Genomic DNA, 16131 nt, shown 5'->3' with positions numbered 1-16131 from the left:
TGAGAAGGTTTTAAGCTGTGTGAGGTCAGAGGGCAAATAGCTAATGAACAAAGAAAATGAGCTCTAACACTGAACTTTGAAGCACTTCAGGTTTAATGATGGTAGTTGAGGAGAAGAAATACTGGAGGCGGATGTGAAACATTCTATACGTGATACAGTTGTTGAATGAATAAACAGCTGCCTAAGAAAAGCCAGTAAGGTTAGTTAGATCAAGAAATCATGGTCAACTAAGTTTATTTATGATTATGTTACAAATATCAACAGTTGAAGTAAATGGTTAAGTACTTTAAAAAAGATGTGCAAGCCATATTCATTACAACATTTTAAGCACAGCTTTATGATGTCAATCCTTTGGTTATTGAGACGAAAACATTTTGTATACTAGTTTTGTCTTTCTTTAGTATGGATTCTCTGTTTTGTTTATCTTGTGATAGCTTACTACATGTAGTCTGCACATCTAAATCTACACATTGGTGATCTTATTATTTATTAGGATTTGCTGTCCAATCTTTCTTTAAATGATACCTAGTGTGGATTGTATTTTTGTCCTGGGTCAAGAGTGAAGAGAGTCCTTAGGCAAAGTCTACGTATCCACAAGCATTTCATCTTGGCTAAGATTAATCTACAATTATTTTGTTTGATCTACATCAGGCAGGAGCACTGTATAGGTAAGAACTAATGTCTTTCCCCATGATAAGACACAGCAGAGGTCCACCACCATCAAAGATTAATTATTAAACTCAGGCAGACAGCAGTGCACCTGTAAACAAAACTAAATCAGCAGACTACAGATGTTTTAGGTTCATAGGTGGGTACTAGGCTATCTGCCCGAAGGCATTTACAAGCCTAGCCAGAATGTGTTGGCTTTCGCCGTCCCCTTAGATTAGTTCCCTGTGCCTCTGTCCAGTAGAGCCACTGAAGTGATCACCGAGGTACACTTTCTGTTTCCCATCCACTCGTCAAGGTTTCTTCTGAAGAGTGTTAGCGAGGAGCTCTGCCTAATGTAGATTGGGATCTTGTTTCAAAGCATGGGAAGTCTCTGGGACAGGAATCTATCCCTTCAGCATGTCCTATTTATTGCTGTGGTAAGGTTTAGATCCCTAGAGCGTGTGGCTCGAGAGGATAAGATTTTCTTTAGGTGGAGCATGTCCATCAATTCTGCGTTGGACATGGCCTTGTATGTCAGGCAGAGATCACCTCTGAGTAGGCGTTATGCAACCGAGTACAACTGGAGTTTCTTCAGTCGAGCTGCATAGGGCATCTGTTTGAGGCCATTGATCCTCTTGGTGAGGTACTTCTGTGGTCTTTCCAGCTGTTGCAGGTGTCTTGTAAGGTACATCCCAAATGGGGCATTGTACTCTAAGATGGGTCTGAAGAGTGATGAGTACAGGGGCACAATGACCTCTTTTGATCTGGATGCAAACCCTTTTGTGATTAGGTGGGCCACATAGAAGGATTTTCTAACCACTTTGGCAATGTGATTATCAAAGGTGAGATTACTATCTACTTGGGTCCCCAGATCCCTTATTACATCTTCCGTATTTAGGGGACTGCCATCTATGTGGTAGCTTGTGGGTACTTTGTTTTTTCCAAAGGGGATGACTATCCACTTTTTGGCATTTAGCTTGAGGCCATGATTTTGACACCAGGTATCTGTCTCAGTGAGACCCTTACGGAGGATGTCTGTGTCAGCAGGAGAGTCAATTATAGCCACTAGTTTACAGTCGTCTGCGAACTTGGTCAGCCATAGTCCTCCTGTGCTTGCCTGTACCTCTGAGAAGTATATGCCGAACAGGATGGGTCCCAGGACCGAGCCCTGGGGAACACCACTTGTAGCCGGTTTAGAGACGGACCTAGCTCCCGCAACTGTCAACATGTGGGTTCTGTCCATGAGCCAGTTGGCAACCCATCTTGTGATGTAGGGGTTTATGTTCAGGCTGGTGAGCTTGTCTATAATACCAGAATGGGGAATGGTGTTGAAGGCCTTAGCGAGGGCTAGGTAGGCTGTGTGTACCACCTTTTCCTCGTCTATAGCCTTGGTAACTGTCTCAAAGAAGTCCACCAGGTTTAGGAGGCATGATCCACCCTTAACAAAGCCAAACTGGGTAGGGTCCAGTGTTTGGAGGTTCCCAATGTCTCTGTAATGAGTTCCATGATGATGAGCTCCACAACCTTGCAGACCAAGCTAGTCAGGCTTATAGGGCGATAGTTCCCAGGGTCTGTTGTGGTTCCACCTTTGTGGAGTGGGATAACCGTTGCTGTGCGCCACTCTATGGGTATGTAGCCTGTGGAGAGGCTGAAGTTGAACAGTGTGTTTAGGTGAGGGGTTAGTTCGTCTTTGAGCTCGTGTAGGATGCAACCTGGGACACTGTCTGGTCCCATTGATGCTGAGTTTGTGGCTTTGGAGAGGGCTGTTTTAACCTGAGTGTCTGTGATTTCAGGGACTCTACATTCTTCTGGTATGGTTATGGGTCCTTTTGGGGGTGAGATGGGGGTGAAGTTTGCGTTGAACCTGTCTGCCAGGATGTTGGTGATATCGGTCGGTTCAGTGTATTTTGTGCCATTCTGCACTAACTCCGAGCAGATCTGAGCATTGCCACTTAGATTCTTGACATAGCTAAAGAATGCCTTGTGGTTATCTTTGGAGTCCTTGGCAATTTTTCTTTCAAAGCTCACCTTGAATGATTTTATGAGGGCTCGTAGTTTCTTGCTGATACTGATCAGGGATGTCTTCCCTTCTTGGGATTTTACTCTTTTCTGTATTAGTTTCCACCTTCTATTGTATAGCTTGTTTATGGCAGGAGTCCACCAGACTGGTTTCCTATTCTTGGAGGAGTGAGTCTTGGTTTTGCTTGGGATGGCATGATCCATGCATTCTTGTAGCTGCCTGTAGAATGCATTAGTAAAGGATTTTGCAGCTTGGACAGTGTTATCCTTCAGCATGGGGGCTTTGAAACTTTCCACCTCGGTCTTAAATAACGTGAAGTTTGCTTTGGAAAAGTTTTTCATGGTGGCTTTCTTGTCCGGGGTTGGGGGCGGAATATGGATATCCAAAGTGATTTGTTTATGGTCAGATCTAACCAGCGAGGGGTTGACCTCTGGTGTGGAGCACCGGTCACCCATGTTGGTGATGACCAGGTCCAATATGTTGTCACCTCTGGTGGGAGTGTTGACCAGTTGAACCAGGGCATTTGAGTTTATAAATTCTAGGAAAAGTTGGGCAAGGGAGTTAGTACTTGAGTAGTTCTCCCAGTTAACGTTTTGGTAATTGAAATCACCCAATATTAGGGTGTTTGGTAGGACCTTTATGTTTCCCAGTGTTTCCAGAATCACGGAATGGAGGTCCTGGACATGGTGGGTGATCTATAGCAAGCTACAATTTGAATTGCAGTTTTCCCCATTGTTAGTTGCATGTGGATGATCTCTGATGCATCGTGCTGTGCCACTAACCTGGAGGTGTGGGTATCCTTGAAGAATATGGATATGCCCCCGCCTTTTGTATTTCGGTTTGGGTTCTGTGGCCGAAATGTATGGTATGAGCTGTAACCTGGTAGTGCTGGTGTGCTCTCTGGAGCCTTAAACCAGGTTTCTGTTACTGCATATATATCAATTTTCTCCATACTGAGGAGTGCCTTGAGTGCGTGCATTTTGAGGTTTAGACTTCTGGCATTGAGTAGCATTACCCTTAGTTTTTTGTTACTTGTGCTATTTACGGCGGTGGGTTTGTGTTTTGAGCCTTGCCTAAAAAAGGCACTATGGGGATGGCAAGAGCCTTGGCAAGTATTCGAAAGCCTAAGGGTGACAGGTGCAAGCCATCTTTAAACAAATTACTGAGTGAGCAGGAACTTCCTATCATGTATTGTTGTAAAAATGCTAATTTATGTCATCACTTCATGATTTTGCAATCATATTCATGTCACTGTTACATTACTACAAAAGAAACTCATGAAAAAGCTATTCAAGACCTAGAAACTTAGGAGGTAAAAGTTATTCAAGGCAAGCAAACCTAGTATCTGATGACTTAAGAGTGATTCAACAGACACAGACATGGTGGGCATTCAAAGAACCTTTATCACACATAACAGTGTCAGTCTGGCCGCTTAGGACAATCACTGAAATGGAAGAGAACCTTTAAATTAACCAAAAGTAAGTTATACCGCACATGAATGCATGCAGTGTGATGGCATTTTAAATAACATGTTGTCACCTCAAACTTTAACCTTGGGTGAATGTCTTCAAACAGTGAATCCTTATTTTAGCAGAAACACAACATAATGAAAAATGAACATGACAATAACAACTTACCTTTTCTTTGTCCTTCCGAGGCAACATGAAGGACGATGGTGGTAATAGCTTTTCTTTAAACACTGTATTTCCTGGTATGTGCAAAGAAGGTATTCCACTGGGGCTACCAGATGCATGTGGACTTGATAGCCATGCTACAGGAGTCAATGACACCAGTGTTTCTTCCACATTCGGAAATGTTGATGCTGCTCTGTAATTCGGAAGTTCTGCTGATTTAAGTATTCTCTCATTCTCTGTTAGACTGGGATACAATGACTGCTGCATATGGCCCAATTCCCTTTTTTCAGACTCTCCAACACCAAGATTTACATTACGATGGAATGGTACAGTACAAGAGTCACTGCCGGTACCCTGGGTCTTCCCCCTGGGGATGTTGGGTTCCAGCTGCTCCAGGGTGCTCTGCTTCTCCAGTGATGGAGCTATTGGGAGAACTTTCACTAGTTCAGGCTGAGTAGAACTGCAATGCAACAGACATGCATTAAACAGTCAGCAATACAAGAACATTCTCTGCTTATAACAGTCAATACCCTTTTTCTCTCCTGACATACCTTTCTACTAAACCATTTGATTTATTGGGTCCCCTATGCCATCTATATATTTTGCCAAAAGGAGATTCCAATCTGATGGCTATAATGGTATTTCAAAATGGTTTCTGAAACTACATAGCCAGTCTGATAAATGTTTTCCATAAGGGTGTCCGGGAATAGAGCTTTATGGCATTAAAAGGTCACATAATGTCACTAGGTTTGTGGATGATATGGCAAATAAACACAGCTTTGAGTAACACTTACCACACAGTATATCATTTAGACATTGCCACTGTAACAGAAAGTCAGAGATCCCATCATAACCAAAATGTGGATGTCAAAAAAATTCACCTCAAGTGCTAGCCTGACAGAACCACATGTTGATATTCACATTGAAAATACACAAAAGAATGAGTTATATTCAGACATGGACTGTTCACAATTATAGTTGTCTGCTTCATTTATTTTGAATCTTGTTATACATTAAAAGTTTTCTTTTTTTGGAGTTTTTTAAAAGTTCTTGGCTAGGGTCAATTAGGAAAAAAAACACTTCCATTTACTGACTGAAAAGGAATTAAATCTAGCTAATTAGTGGGAGAAGCTGAGAAGTAAGATTTCTAATTTAGGGTATTTAGCTTCAAGTGTGGTAAGACTACTGCAGAAGTTTAACTACAGTGGATTTTTCCCATCAATCCACCCAGTCGCTGTTGTACTTTTTAACTTGGTGGCTTTTGAGCTGACTATAAATTTCACTTTGGAAAATCATCCCTATCTCATCTCATTTGCTCATTCTACTGGGCACAGAAAGAGCAGACTGGGAAAGCTCTCCCCTTTGACTCTTAAATATTGAGCTATCCTCTGTCTCGTATCATCACACTCACTTTTCAATAAATGCAAAATTCAGTGGGAATACCGCTCAGCTATACATATTTTTGCAAATTCAGTGGGAATACCTCTCCACTATGCAGATTTTTTGTAGAATGTCCAGATTTCTGTCTCATATTTTTGGTCTATTTTTCATAAAATTGTGGTTTTCTGGTAAATCATTTAGGATTAAAGTCAGAACACAATGGCACACATTTGAGTTTCAGACTTCATATCCTTCAGAAAATCCATGCTAATGCATAACCTGTTCTATCCACTTTCTAAGTTTCTAACAGCAATAGTTAAAAAGTGTCCCTATTTTTATACCTTTGCCCCCCCCCCCCCCATTATTTGTGCTTTTGTCCAGATTTCTTGCTGTAACAGGTTGAGAGGTATGATGTGGGACTATACTACCTATCAAAGTTGAGCTTAGGAACTGCTTCGTAGGAATCACCTTGGGATTATTGCTATTGTTGTACTCCTGATAACAGAAGGAGCGGGGGGCATTATTTTCTAGAGATCACCAATTACTGAAAATCCTGGAAATTTCTTCTTAGGAACCAGTCTGGGATTAATGCTGCTGCTTTGCACTTGGCAAGAGAAGTAAAAGAGAGGCTTGACTCTTGCTGGTCTCTGATTAGGCAGTGTGTATGAACTTCACTGAATAGTCTAGTTCCAGTTTTGGTGAGAACCTTTTTGGTGCCTTTGTGTAGCTTGGTTTTCTGTTGTATACAACGCACAACCCAAAAGGGTATAAACTTGTAAAAAACACAGACCAAAATAAATTTGGACTGCACCAAGTGCTGTTTATAACAAAGCTCACAACAAGCTCCAAAATACTAAGTGCTTTCACCATATATAAATCAATGGCTTCTTCAAAGTAAAAGGAGCATTACATCACAAACACTTATAATAATTTAACATTCAAATGTACCTGTCAGAAACCTTGAACAATTAAATATGCTAATTAAACCAATACATTACAAATATAAAAAATAATAAATAAAACTGATGATTAGATAAAATAAATCAAATTAATTCAACTTGTAAATTCAACCCATTACATTCATCTTATGACAAAACAAAATTTTTATGTAATATTAAAAAGTTATTCAAATTGTCAAAGTATATACAGTACCTACACAGAATAAATCACTCAAACAGTTCATATAAATATTGTTTATATGGTATCAAATAACCATAGCTCTCTGTTTCAGCACTGGCATAATTGAAATGTGGTCGATGAGTCCTGGGAAAGATGTGGCATTAAGAATAACTTGCCATTTGTATTCTAGGACCTCAGTTTTGACATTATTGTCACCCCCTCTTTCACTCTTTAATACTCAATCAATCACAAAAAAGATAAACTTTTTAAATTTAATACATCCAGTAGAGTGTACATACAGGGTATTTTGAGTGTCTTTGTTTTTAATAGCCCTTAGATGTTCTACAATCCTTTCTCTCAACTTACGGGTAGTTTTTTCTACATAAAAATCTGAGCATGTTGTGCATGTTACCAAATAGACCACCATTTTAGAATTGCAACATCTACCTGGGCAGGGGATTGTCCTATTGTACCCCCAAACTGTAACATAAGGTCCGTCATTAATGAATTTGCAGTATCTACATGCCCCGCATTTGTACATACGTGAGTATGTGTGTTCTGCCTTATGCCCTTCCAATAAGTTTTTAATATTTCTCACTCTTGAAAATACTATGCGTGCCGTCTGACCTAACTCATTTTTTACTTCAGTATCAAAGGTCAAATCCCATGCTCTCCTGATGATCTCTATAACCTGTGATGTCTGATGGTTATACTTCAAGATAAGTGCTGTGGAGTCAGAGGTCCCAATTCCTTTGCCAAAAGTCCCTCCCATCCCATTCAAAATGGGTGTAAATGATGTATCCCTTTTACCCATCACCTCATTTCTAACCGCTATTAAGAGTTTCAAGGGGTAACCTCGGGCTCGAAACATTCCTATCAAGTTGTACATCTCTTCCTGATAGGTGTTGTTGTTACTGACCAATCAGGATAATCGAGCCATTTGCCCCTTGACCACACTCTTGTGTTGGAAAGAGGGATGGCAACTTGAAAAATGCAATAGTGAATTGCTATAGGTTTCCTTCCTATAAATGTTGCTTTCCAGTTTTGACAATATTGTCACCCCCCTCTACGGGGCATGTAGATACTGCAAATTCATTAATGACGGACCCTATGTTACAGTTTGGGGGTACAATAGGACAATCCCCTGCCCAGGTAGATGTTGTTGCAATTCTAAAATGGTGGTCTATTTGGCAACATGCACAACATGCTCAGGTTTTTATGCAGGAAAAACTACCTGTAGGTTGAGAGAAGGGATTGCAGAACATCTAAGGGCTATTAAAAACAAAGACACTCATAATGCCCTGTATGTACACTCTACTGGATGTATTAAGTTTAAAAAGTTTATCTTTTTTGTGATTGATCGGGTATTAAAGAGTGAAAGAGGGGGTGACGATAATGTCAAAACTGAGTCCCTAGAATACAAATGGCAAGTTATTCTTAATGCCACATCTTTCCCGGGACTCAACGACCACATTTCAATTATGCCAATGCTGAAACAGAGAGCTATGGTTATTTGATACCATATAAACAATATTTATATGAATTGTTTGAGTGATTTACTCTGTGTAGGTACTGTATATACTTTGACAATTGGAATCACTTTTTTAATATTACATAAAAATATTGTTTTGTCATAAGATGAATGTAATGGGTTGACTTTACAAGTTGAATTAATTTGATTGATTTATTTTATCTAATCATCAGTTTTATTATTTACTATTTTTTATATTTGTAATGTATTGGTTTAATTAGCATATTTAATTGTTCAAGGTTTCTGATAGGTACATTTGAATGTTAAATTATTATAAGTGTTTGTGATGTAATGCTCCTTTTACTCTGAAGAAGCCATTGATTTATATATGGTAAAAGTGCTTAGTATTTTGGAGCTTGTTGTGAGCTTTGTAATAAACAACACTCGGTGCAGTCCATATTTATTTTGGTCTTTGGATTTCTGTTGTGCCTGGCTGCTGTAAGTTCTATCTAGGGTACCTAAGAACAGATGGCTACAGCAAGTGTACTGAATACAGCAACATCTGGATTAATACTACTTTGGGAAAGCAGCTTGGGCCAAGTGCTAATCTATTGTTACTGGTGAGAGAAGGAGCAAAGGATCATTTATTCCTAGCTGCATGCATTTGTGCTGAGACTAGCACTACCACCTCTACCAGACAGGTAACACACCTCCAGCAATTAACTCTAAACCTCATAGGCACCACTCCCTCCTCAACCCACATTAGTAAGCACCTGGAACCATGGATATGCACTTTCCAATTGTCTCTGTAGTTAGGTTGGTTGAAATGGACATTCTGAAACAATGTAGCACTTGTCTCATGTTTACTGACAACCACCTACTGCTTACAGAAACTTACACTGTGCTAGACATGCAGTCATATGTTTTTGGAGGTAAAGCTTTCACATGAAGTCACAACAAACAACATGCAAGCTGTCAGTACCACAAAACATCACATTAAACTAATTACACACAGCTCAGGCACAACACCCAGACCTATATATGCTGAGTCTCTTAAAGGTAACATGCCTAAACTACAAAGGCCTCCCAGATGTAACCTAAGATGCAAGTACCTGCAGCAACCTTACAAACACAACACTGGTAGCACCCATCATGAAACATGCATCTAAAAGTCAATAATGATTCAATTCAAAAGCCCATAAAGTAATTATCAACAAATTCCAATATCCTAGTCATAGTTGACCCCTTAGTACAACACATCAATACAACTCTAACCAGGCTGTGTAAGTAGAGGCTCAAGTCACCTGCCTATCTGGTGCCAGGTTTCACCACATCATGCATGCACTCAAGTCCTTGCACCAAAAGTACACAAATGACACCATCATTGTGGATGTGAGTGTAAATTACTCTAGATCTGCCTCCCTGGATTATTTGGAGAGAGACATGATGGAGCTCTTAGGATGTCTTTGTCTGAGGCAGGTACCATCACCAAGAATGATGCTGCAATACAAACAAATGATTATTGAATTATAGAATTGGCTTAGCTTATGGTGTCATAAGGGGTTACAATATACAGCAGCCTGAAAGACGACTGCAGACAGTCCTAACTGCTCTGCCAGGGACAGCCTGCACCCCCCAAGGCTTCTGTATATTGGCAAAATCCTTGTTCACCCTCACACATTGCCTTTTTTAGGCAACATCAGTCTTCTAAAGATCCAACAAAAACAGAATCTGGATAGCAAAGGTACTGCTCCTCAACACCAGGTGCCACAACAAAAAAACTCCACTCCCTACAGGCACTCCTCACCCTGGAAAACACGGACACATGCATCATCACAGAGACCTAGTTCAACCAGTGAGAGCACTCCAACAGTGTGCTGGATTCAAAACCAGTGAGAGTATTCCATCAGTGCTGGGTTCAAGACCAATAAGAGTATTCCATCAGTGCTGGGTTCAAGACCAATGAGAGCATTCCATCAGTGCTGGGTTCAAGACCAATGAGAGCATTCCATCAGTGCAGGGTTTAAGACCAATAAGAGCTCTCCATCAGTACAGGGTTTAAGACCAATTACAGTTCTCCATCACTGCAGTGTTTAAGAACAATGAGAGCACCCCATCAGTGCAGGGTTTAAGAACAATGAGAGCACCCCATTAGTGCAGGGTTCAAGAACAATGAGAGCACTCCATCAGTGCAGGGTTTAAGAACAATGAGAGCACCCCATCAGTGCAGGGTTTAAGAACAATGAGAGCACCCCATTAGTGCAGGGTTCAAGAACAATGACAGCACTCCATCAGTGCAGGGTTTCAATGTCTATCAGACATTCATGCCAAAAGCATTAGATGAAGGCGATAATGGCAGCAGTGTCATTATATTCTTAAGAAAAATTCACTTACAGACTCATTAGGCAAGATAAAGTTGAACTCTCCAAGTCCAACAAACCATTACAACCCCCCGTATTATATCATGGCTAACTATAGGAACCCCTGGACCCCCTATATGCCACCCTCAGCCTATACCTCCTATCTAATCAGTATGGAGTTCCTATGCATTAGGCAAAACACCAATCTTCTAGGACCTTCAACTACCCCTCCATTAATTGGGAGACTTATACATCCTCAAACATATATTGTAAGAAATTCATGGACTTCCGTACAGATTCTGTAGACCAGTCAGTTCACACCACAACCAGCCTAAACTTGGACATTGTCTTTACCAGTATGGAGCAGTCACTTTCACCTTAAAACTGAAGCTGGAAGGATCTTCCTATTCCTCAGTATTCAGAGATTTTGCCAAGGCTAATCTATTAAAACTGAGTAATAAACTTGTTAAATTCAAAGCTCCTCTCATCCTGATGACCTCACTGCTTATGCAAAATCCTTTACTGCCAAATTCTATACATACGTAAATAGCCACATAGATACATCTATTCCCCTCAGAGCTGAGGCGAATGCATCTGTCTGGAAAAGCAGTAAACAAGATCTGAGGTAACTGGGAGAGGAGGATTGTGAGTAAGGATAAAGCTTGACAGTTTCCACCTTGTACAAGTTGTAGCAAAGACTGAGTCGGTTCCGATATTGGAACCGAACCCATATGTCAAGGATAAAATGAAGATTGACATCATCAGATTTATAAACATACCAGAATGATGGATTTATCTTGTCTCTGTCTGGACATTACAACAGCTTGATGGTCGCCTCTAACACCTTCGCTTTTGGCAAAGTCCTCACAAGCTTAAGCTCCTACTTGTCCCATAATCTCCTTTTTTAAGGAAGTACTCTAGGATCAAGTAAAAGAATTATCAGACCATTCTCTTACACAACTAAGGAACACACAACAGTCAACCAAATCCTAGAATCCTGAGGATAACAGCAGGACATATGGATTCCTAAAAGTCCCTCAGGAATGATAACTTGGAGGAGGAAAGTAGGTAGGTTGTTCCAGGTTCCGGACAGAGAACAAATAAATCTGTTGTTCTGGTAATTACATAACCTGTGTATCTAATCTGGTTCTGTCCAGACAGAAGCAACCGGGCAGAATCCCAAGCTAACCATGGGCAGCCTAAGCCATCAAGCCTTTTGAGAATGGTGCCTCCAAATGAAAACCAAGGCATAAAACAGGTGCTCATACAGTACTGTTTTGCAAAAATATGCAAGGCTGACCATGCAATAGCTGCTGCTATGTCCTTATAAGGTAAATTTCAAAGAAAGGTGGCTGATGTAGCCTGAGCTGTGATGGAATGCATTTTCGGTCTAGTGGTCAAAGTTTTTCCCTCAGAAGTGTAGCAATAGCTTAGTCATTTAAAAAGAGTACTTTTAGACACCTTTTGGCTTTTATTGGCAGAAGAGGAAAGGGACAAAAAAAAAAACTTTTAGTTATGTACTCACCATAACTTCAGATGTTTGGGATCCATCTCGCCTACATTCTGAATGATGGGTTCGGAGCCGATCCCTCGGCTCCGACTCGGCACGCTTATGCCAAAGAGCGAAGTCTCTTATTGGCTGAGCTTACTATATCCCAGGATGCACCACTACCAGTCCCCCAGATCTAGTTTGTCCGCATACATGCACACATGCATACCCTGCTTATATAACATCGTCAGATGAAACAAGATAAAAACAGTGGAGCTCAAAACCGTTCAATCTCTTCTGATCTGCAAGGCAGGCCGAAGGAGGGTGGGTATCAGGAATGTAGGCGAGATGGATCCCAAACATCTGAAGTTATGGTGAGTACATAACTAAAAGATGTTATGTGATCCTATCTCGCCTACATTCTGAATGATGGGACAGCGTCCCTAGCACCTGAATCCTGGGTGGCTCACTGGAAAACACTCCTGAGTACCGTGGAACCAAATGATGCTCGTCCTTTAGATGCCACATCCAATTTGTAGTGGGAAATGAAAGTGTGCGGGTTGGACCAAGTAGCCGCAGCACAAATTTCCGATATAGCGAGCTTGGAATGAAAGGCTATAGAAGTAGCCATAGCTCTGGTAGAATGAGCTTTGATAGATGATGTAAGATGTTTATTCGAAGAAGAATAGGCCTGAGTTATGCAATCTCTGATCCATTTTGAGATTGTAGCTTTTGTGATGGTTTGGCCCAATTTATTATCTGAGAAGGACACAAACAACTGGTCTGACTTACGAAGTTGCTGAGTCCTGTCTAAATAAATAATTGCCTGTGAACATCCAATTTATGGAGAGTGTATTCTGCTTCATTAGAGAATTTTGGAAGAAAACTGGTAGTTCTAGAGATTGTTGAAGACAGAAACTAGAGCAGACCTTTGGGACAAAGGATGGATTAGGCCTAAGTGATACTCTATCTTTGTGGAAAATCAAATGCGGTGGTTTAATAGACAGGGCTTGAAGCTCTGAGACTCTTCTTGCAGAAGTAATAGCCACTAAGAATGCGTTTTCCAAGACAGATATTTTAATTAGCATGTAGCAACCGGTTCAAAAGGGGAGATGTTAATGCAAGCACCAAATCAAGATCCCACGGAGGTGCAGGATGAAAACTGGTGGTCTTAACAGACTCGCACCTTTAATGAATGTTTTGCATAGTCTGCTGCTCATCAAAGGAGGATCCGTGGATTCATGGAATTTAGAGATAGCAGCTAGTTGAACTTTAATAGTTGAGACAGAAGATCCTGATTAAACAGGGATGTTAAGAATTTCAAAACCTCTGGGACAGGAGCAGTGATAGGGTCTAAGCCCTTGAGTTGAGCCCAGATAGCAAACCTCTTCCACTTACTGAGGTACAATTTGTTAGTGGTGGGTTTGTGGGCCAAAGATAAAATGTGAACAACTTCCGGGTCCTGGTGGGTGACTTCTAACTAAGGTTGGAAGTGGAGGAGCCAAGCTGTCAATTTCAGAGATTGAAGGGACTGATGCCAATGTCCCGACTGATGGATTAGCAAATCCGGGATCAGGTCTAAGGTCCACGGATGCGTCCACTGCATGCTTTTTCAGGTAAGGAAACCATATCTGACGAGGCCAGTATGGGGCTATCTGAATCATTCAAGACCCCACTTGAGAGGCGTTTTGAATAACTTTGGGAAGGAGTGGAATTGGAGGAAAGGCATAAAGTAGCCCTGTTGGCCAAGGTTGTGCTAGAGCATCCATGGCTGGTACTTCCTGATGTGGAATCAAGGAGAAGAACCTTTGGCACTTGGTGTTTTGTGGAGTTGCAAATAGGTCGCAGCGGCGTCCCCATCTCTTGAAAACCAGGGCAGGTAGTGTGCGGTATAGAGACCATTAGTGAGGAGAGAATTGTCCTGCTTAATTTGTCCTTAATACATTTGACTTTCCGGGATGTGGGTCGCTACCAAGAAGCGGTTGGTAGCTACAGCCCATTCCCACACTCTCATGGCCTCTCTGCAAAGGGGACACGATCTGGTCCCTCCTTGTTTGTTCAGATACCAAACCACCGACATGTTGTCTGTGTGGATGGCGATGATGCCCCTGAGGAAGAAACTTGTGTAAGGCCTGTAGGGATAGTACAGCCCTCATCTCCAACACGTTGATGTGGAGAAGAGCTTAGTCCGAAGCCAGGAGCCCTGAACTAGCCTGCCCAGACAATGCCCCCACCCTATCTGGGAGGCATCTGTCGTCAGGGGTAACCACTGGAGGGAGAACAAAGGGTTTTCCCTGATCAAGTTGGATGTTTGAAGCCACCAGCGAAGGTCCCTTTTGCATATTTCCGTAATCATGATGTGATGATTGAGGAAGATCCTGAAAGGACCATTGAGTTGACAAGAGCCACTGAAGAATCCTCATGTGTAACCTTGCTAGAGGAACTAAAGAACCGTGGCAGACATTGAGCCTAGAACCTGTAGGACCATCCTGGCTGGGGCTTTGGCTCTCGAGATCAGAGCTTGAACTTGGCCTGTAAAGTTCGGATCCTTTCTGCAGGAAGAAAGCGCATCAATCTTGAGTCTATCTCTGCTCCTATAAACTTTATGCTGAGAGGGCAGCAAGACAGACTTTGACCAATTGAATGTAATCCCTAGGGAAACACCCAGGGAGATGGTGGCTTTGAGGTTGTCCATTAGTAGATGCCTGGTGGTGGCAGTCAGGAGCCAGTCGTCGAGATAGGGAAACACTTGGAATCCAAGACTCCTCAGGTGAGCCGTCACTACTGCCAAACACTTGGTGAACACCCTGGGGGCTGTGGTGAGACCAAAGGGCAGAGCACAAAATTGGTAATTTCCTGATCCGATCTGGTCTGTGGGGACCGGTTGGATGACTCCTTTTTCTAGCAGCTTTAAAGCTTCTGCGGCTGCTATTTCCCTTTGACTGGGTGGTGGGTCCGGGATTCTCTTGGGCGGGTGAGTATTTGAATGGGATGGTGTAACCTCCGGCAATTATCCGAAGCACCCATCTGTCCTGAGTGATTGACTCCCAGGCTTTTAGGTGCTTGGCAAAACGACACCGACTGGCTCCGAGCAGCACAGCCGGGCAATCCCTCATGTGTGGGAGGCTGAAGAGCCACGAAAGGACTCATGGTCTCCATAATTGCAGGGCCCTCTGCCGCCTCTGGGATGGCGTCTCCTGAAAAATTTCCCGCCCTCTGCCTCTGGGCGGGGAATCTTCCTGCTATTGGGAGAAAAACTTGAGATTTTCGAACCACATTTTCCCCCTCCTTTGGCCTTGGGGTAAGGCGAAGGGAGTGGAATAACGAGCCCCACGGCAGATAAAGTTTTTCCCTCTTGCTCACAGCGGGTAAGGGTGTCTTTCACCTTGGGTCCCAAACAATGAGGACCCATCAAAGGGGTCGAGAAGGAAGACTTGAAGGCCTCCATAAACTGACACAAAGCGGAGCCAGGTTTGTCTCCGTAGAGCCACGCCTGTGCCTGCCGCTCTACCACCTTCGGCCGCATAGGAAATGAGCCTCATGGACCGAGTTAGCAATTGGCGTGGGATAGCCAACTGAGAGCTAACGGACTGGGCTAGCTGCTCAGGTAGGTTACGAGAGGAATCTGACAACTCCTTGACCAGATCCCTCTGAAGCCTGGTAAAATGTGCCAAATAATTCAGAGACCGTAAGGTAAAGGCCGCTGAAGTCAGGGTGCGCTTCCATACCTATCCATACTCCTAGACTCCTTATTAGGAGGATGGATGGACGTTGAAGCCTCTGCCACGTCCTGTTGTGTAGCAGATGCCACCACCATGGCATCTACAGCCACGCCTTTAGTAAGGAACTCCTTCTCGGGGAGCAGATAAAAATTTATTTGGACGAGAAGGGACTGGTTCCACGGTATCTGGATGTTCCCCCGCCCGACAAACTAAATCCAGAAGCTCGTCAAAGGGCAGAGAGACACCCAGGAGGCGGAGGGCTGAGCCCCAAAGGCCTTGAGGAGCACT

General features: G+C 42.5%; 1 protein-coding gene across 1 annotated transcript in view; it reads right to left on the bottom strand.

Moving 5' to 3' along the window:
- Window positions 1-16131, bottom strand: part of SFI1 (SFI1 centrin binding protein) — a 945294-nt gene that overhangs the window by 370933 nt on the left and 558230 nt on the right. Inside the window, exon 10 of the mRNA XM_044068851.1 lies at window positions 4306-4762. Coding sequence (XP_043924786.1) covers window positions 4306-4762 — 457 coding nt within the window. The remainder of the gene's footprint in view (window positions 1-4305; window positions 4763-16131) is intronic.

This window comes from Protopterus annectens, chromosome 4.part0 (assembly GCF_019279795.1).
Source record: "Protopterus annectens isolate FY-2018-M chromosome 4.part0, PAN1.0, whole genome shotgun sequence".
NCBI classification, from domain to species: Eukaryota; Metazoa; Chordata; order Ceratodontiformes; family Protopteridae; genus Protopterus; species Protopterus annectens.
This window is presented reverse-complemented; position numbering and strand designations above follow the sequence as displayed.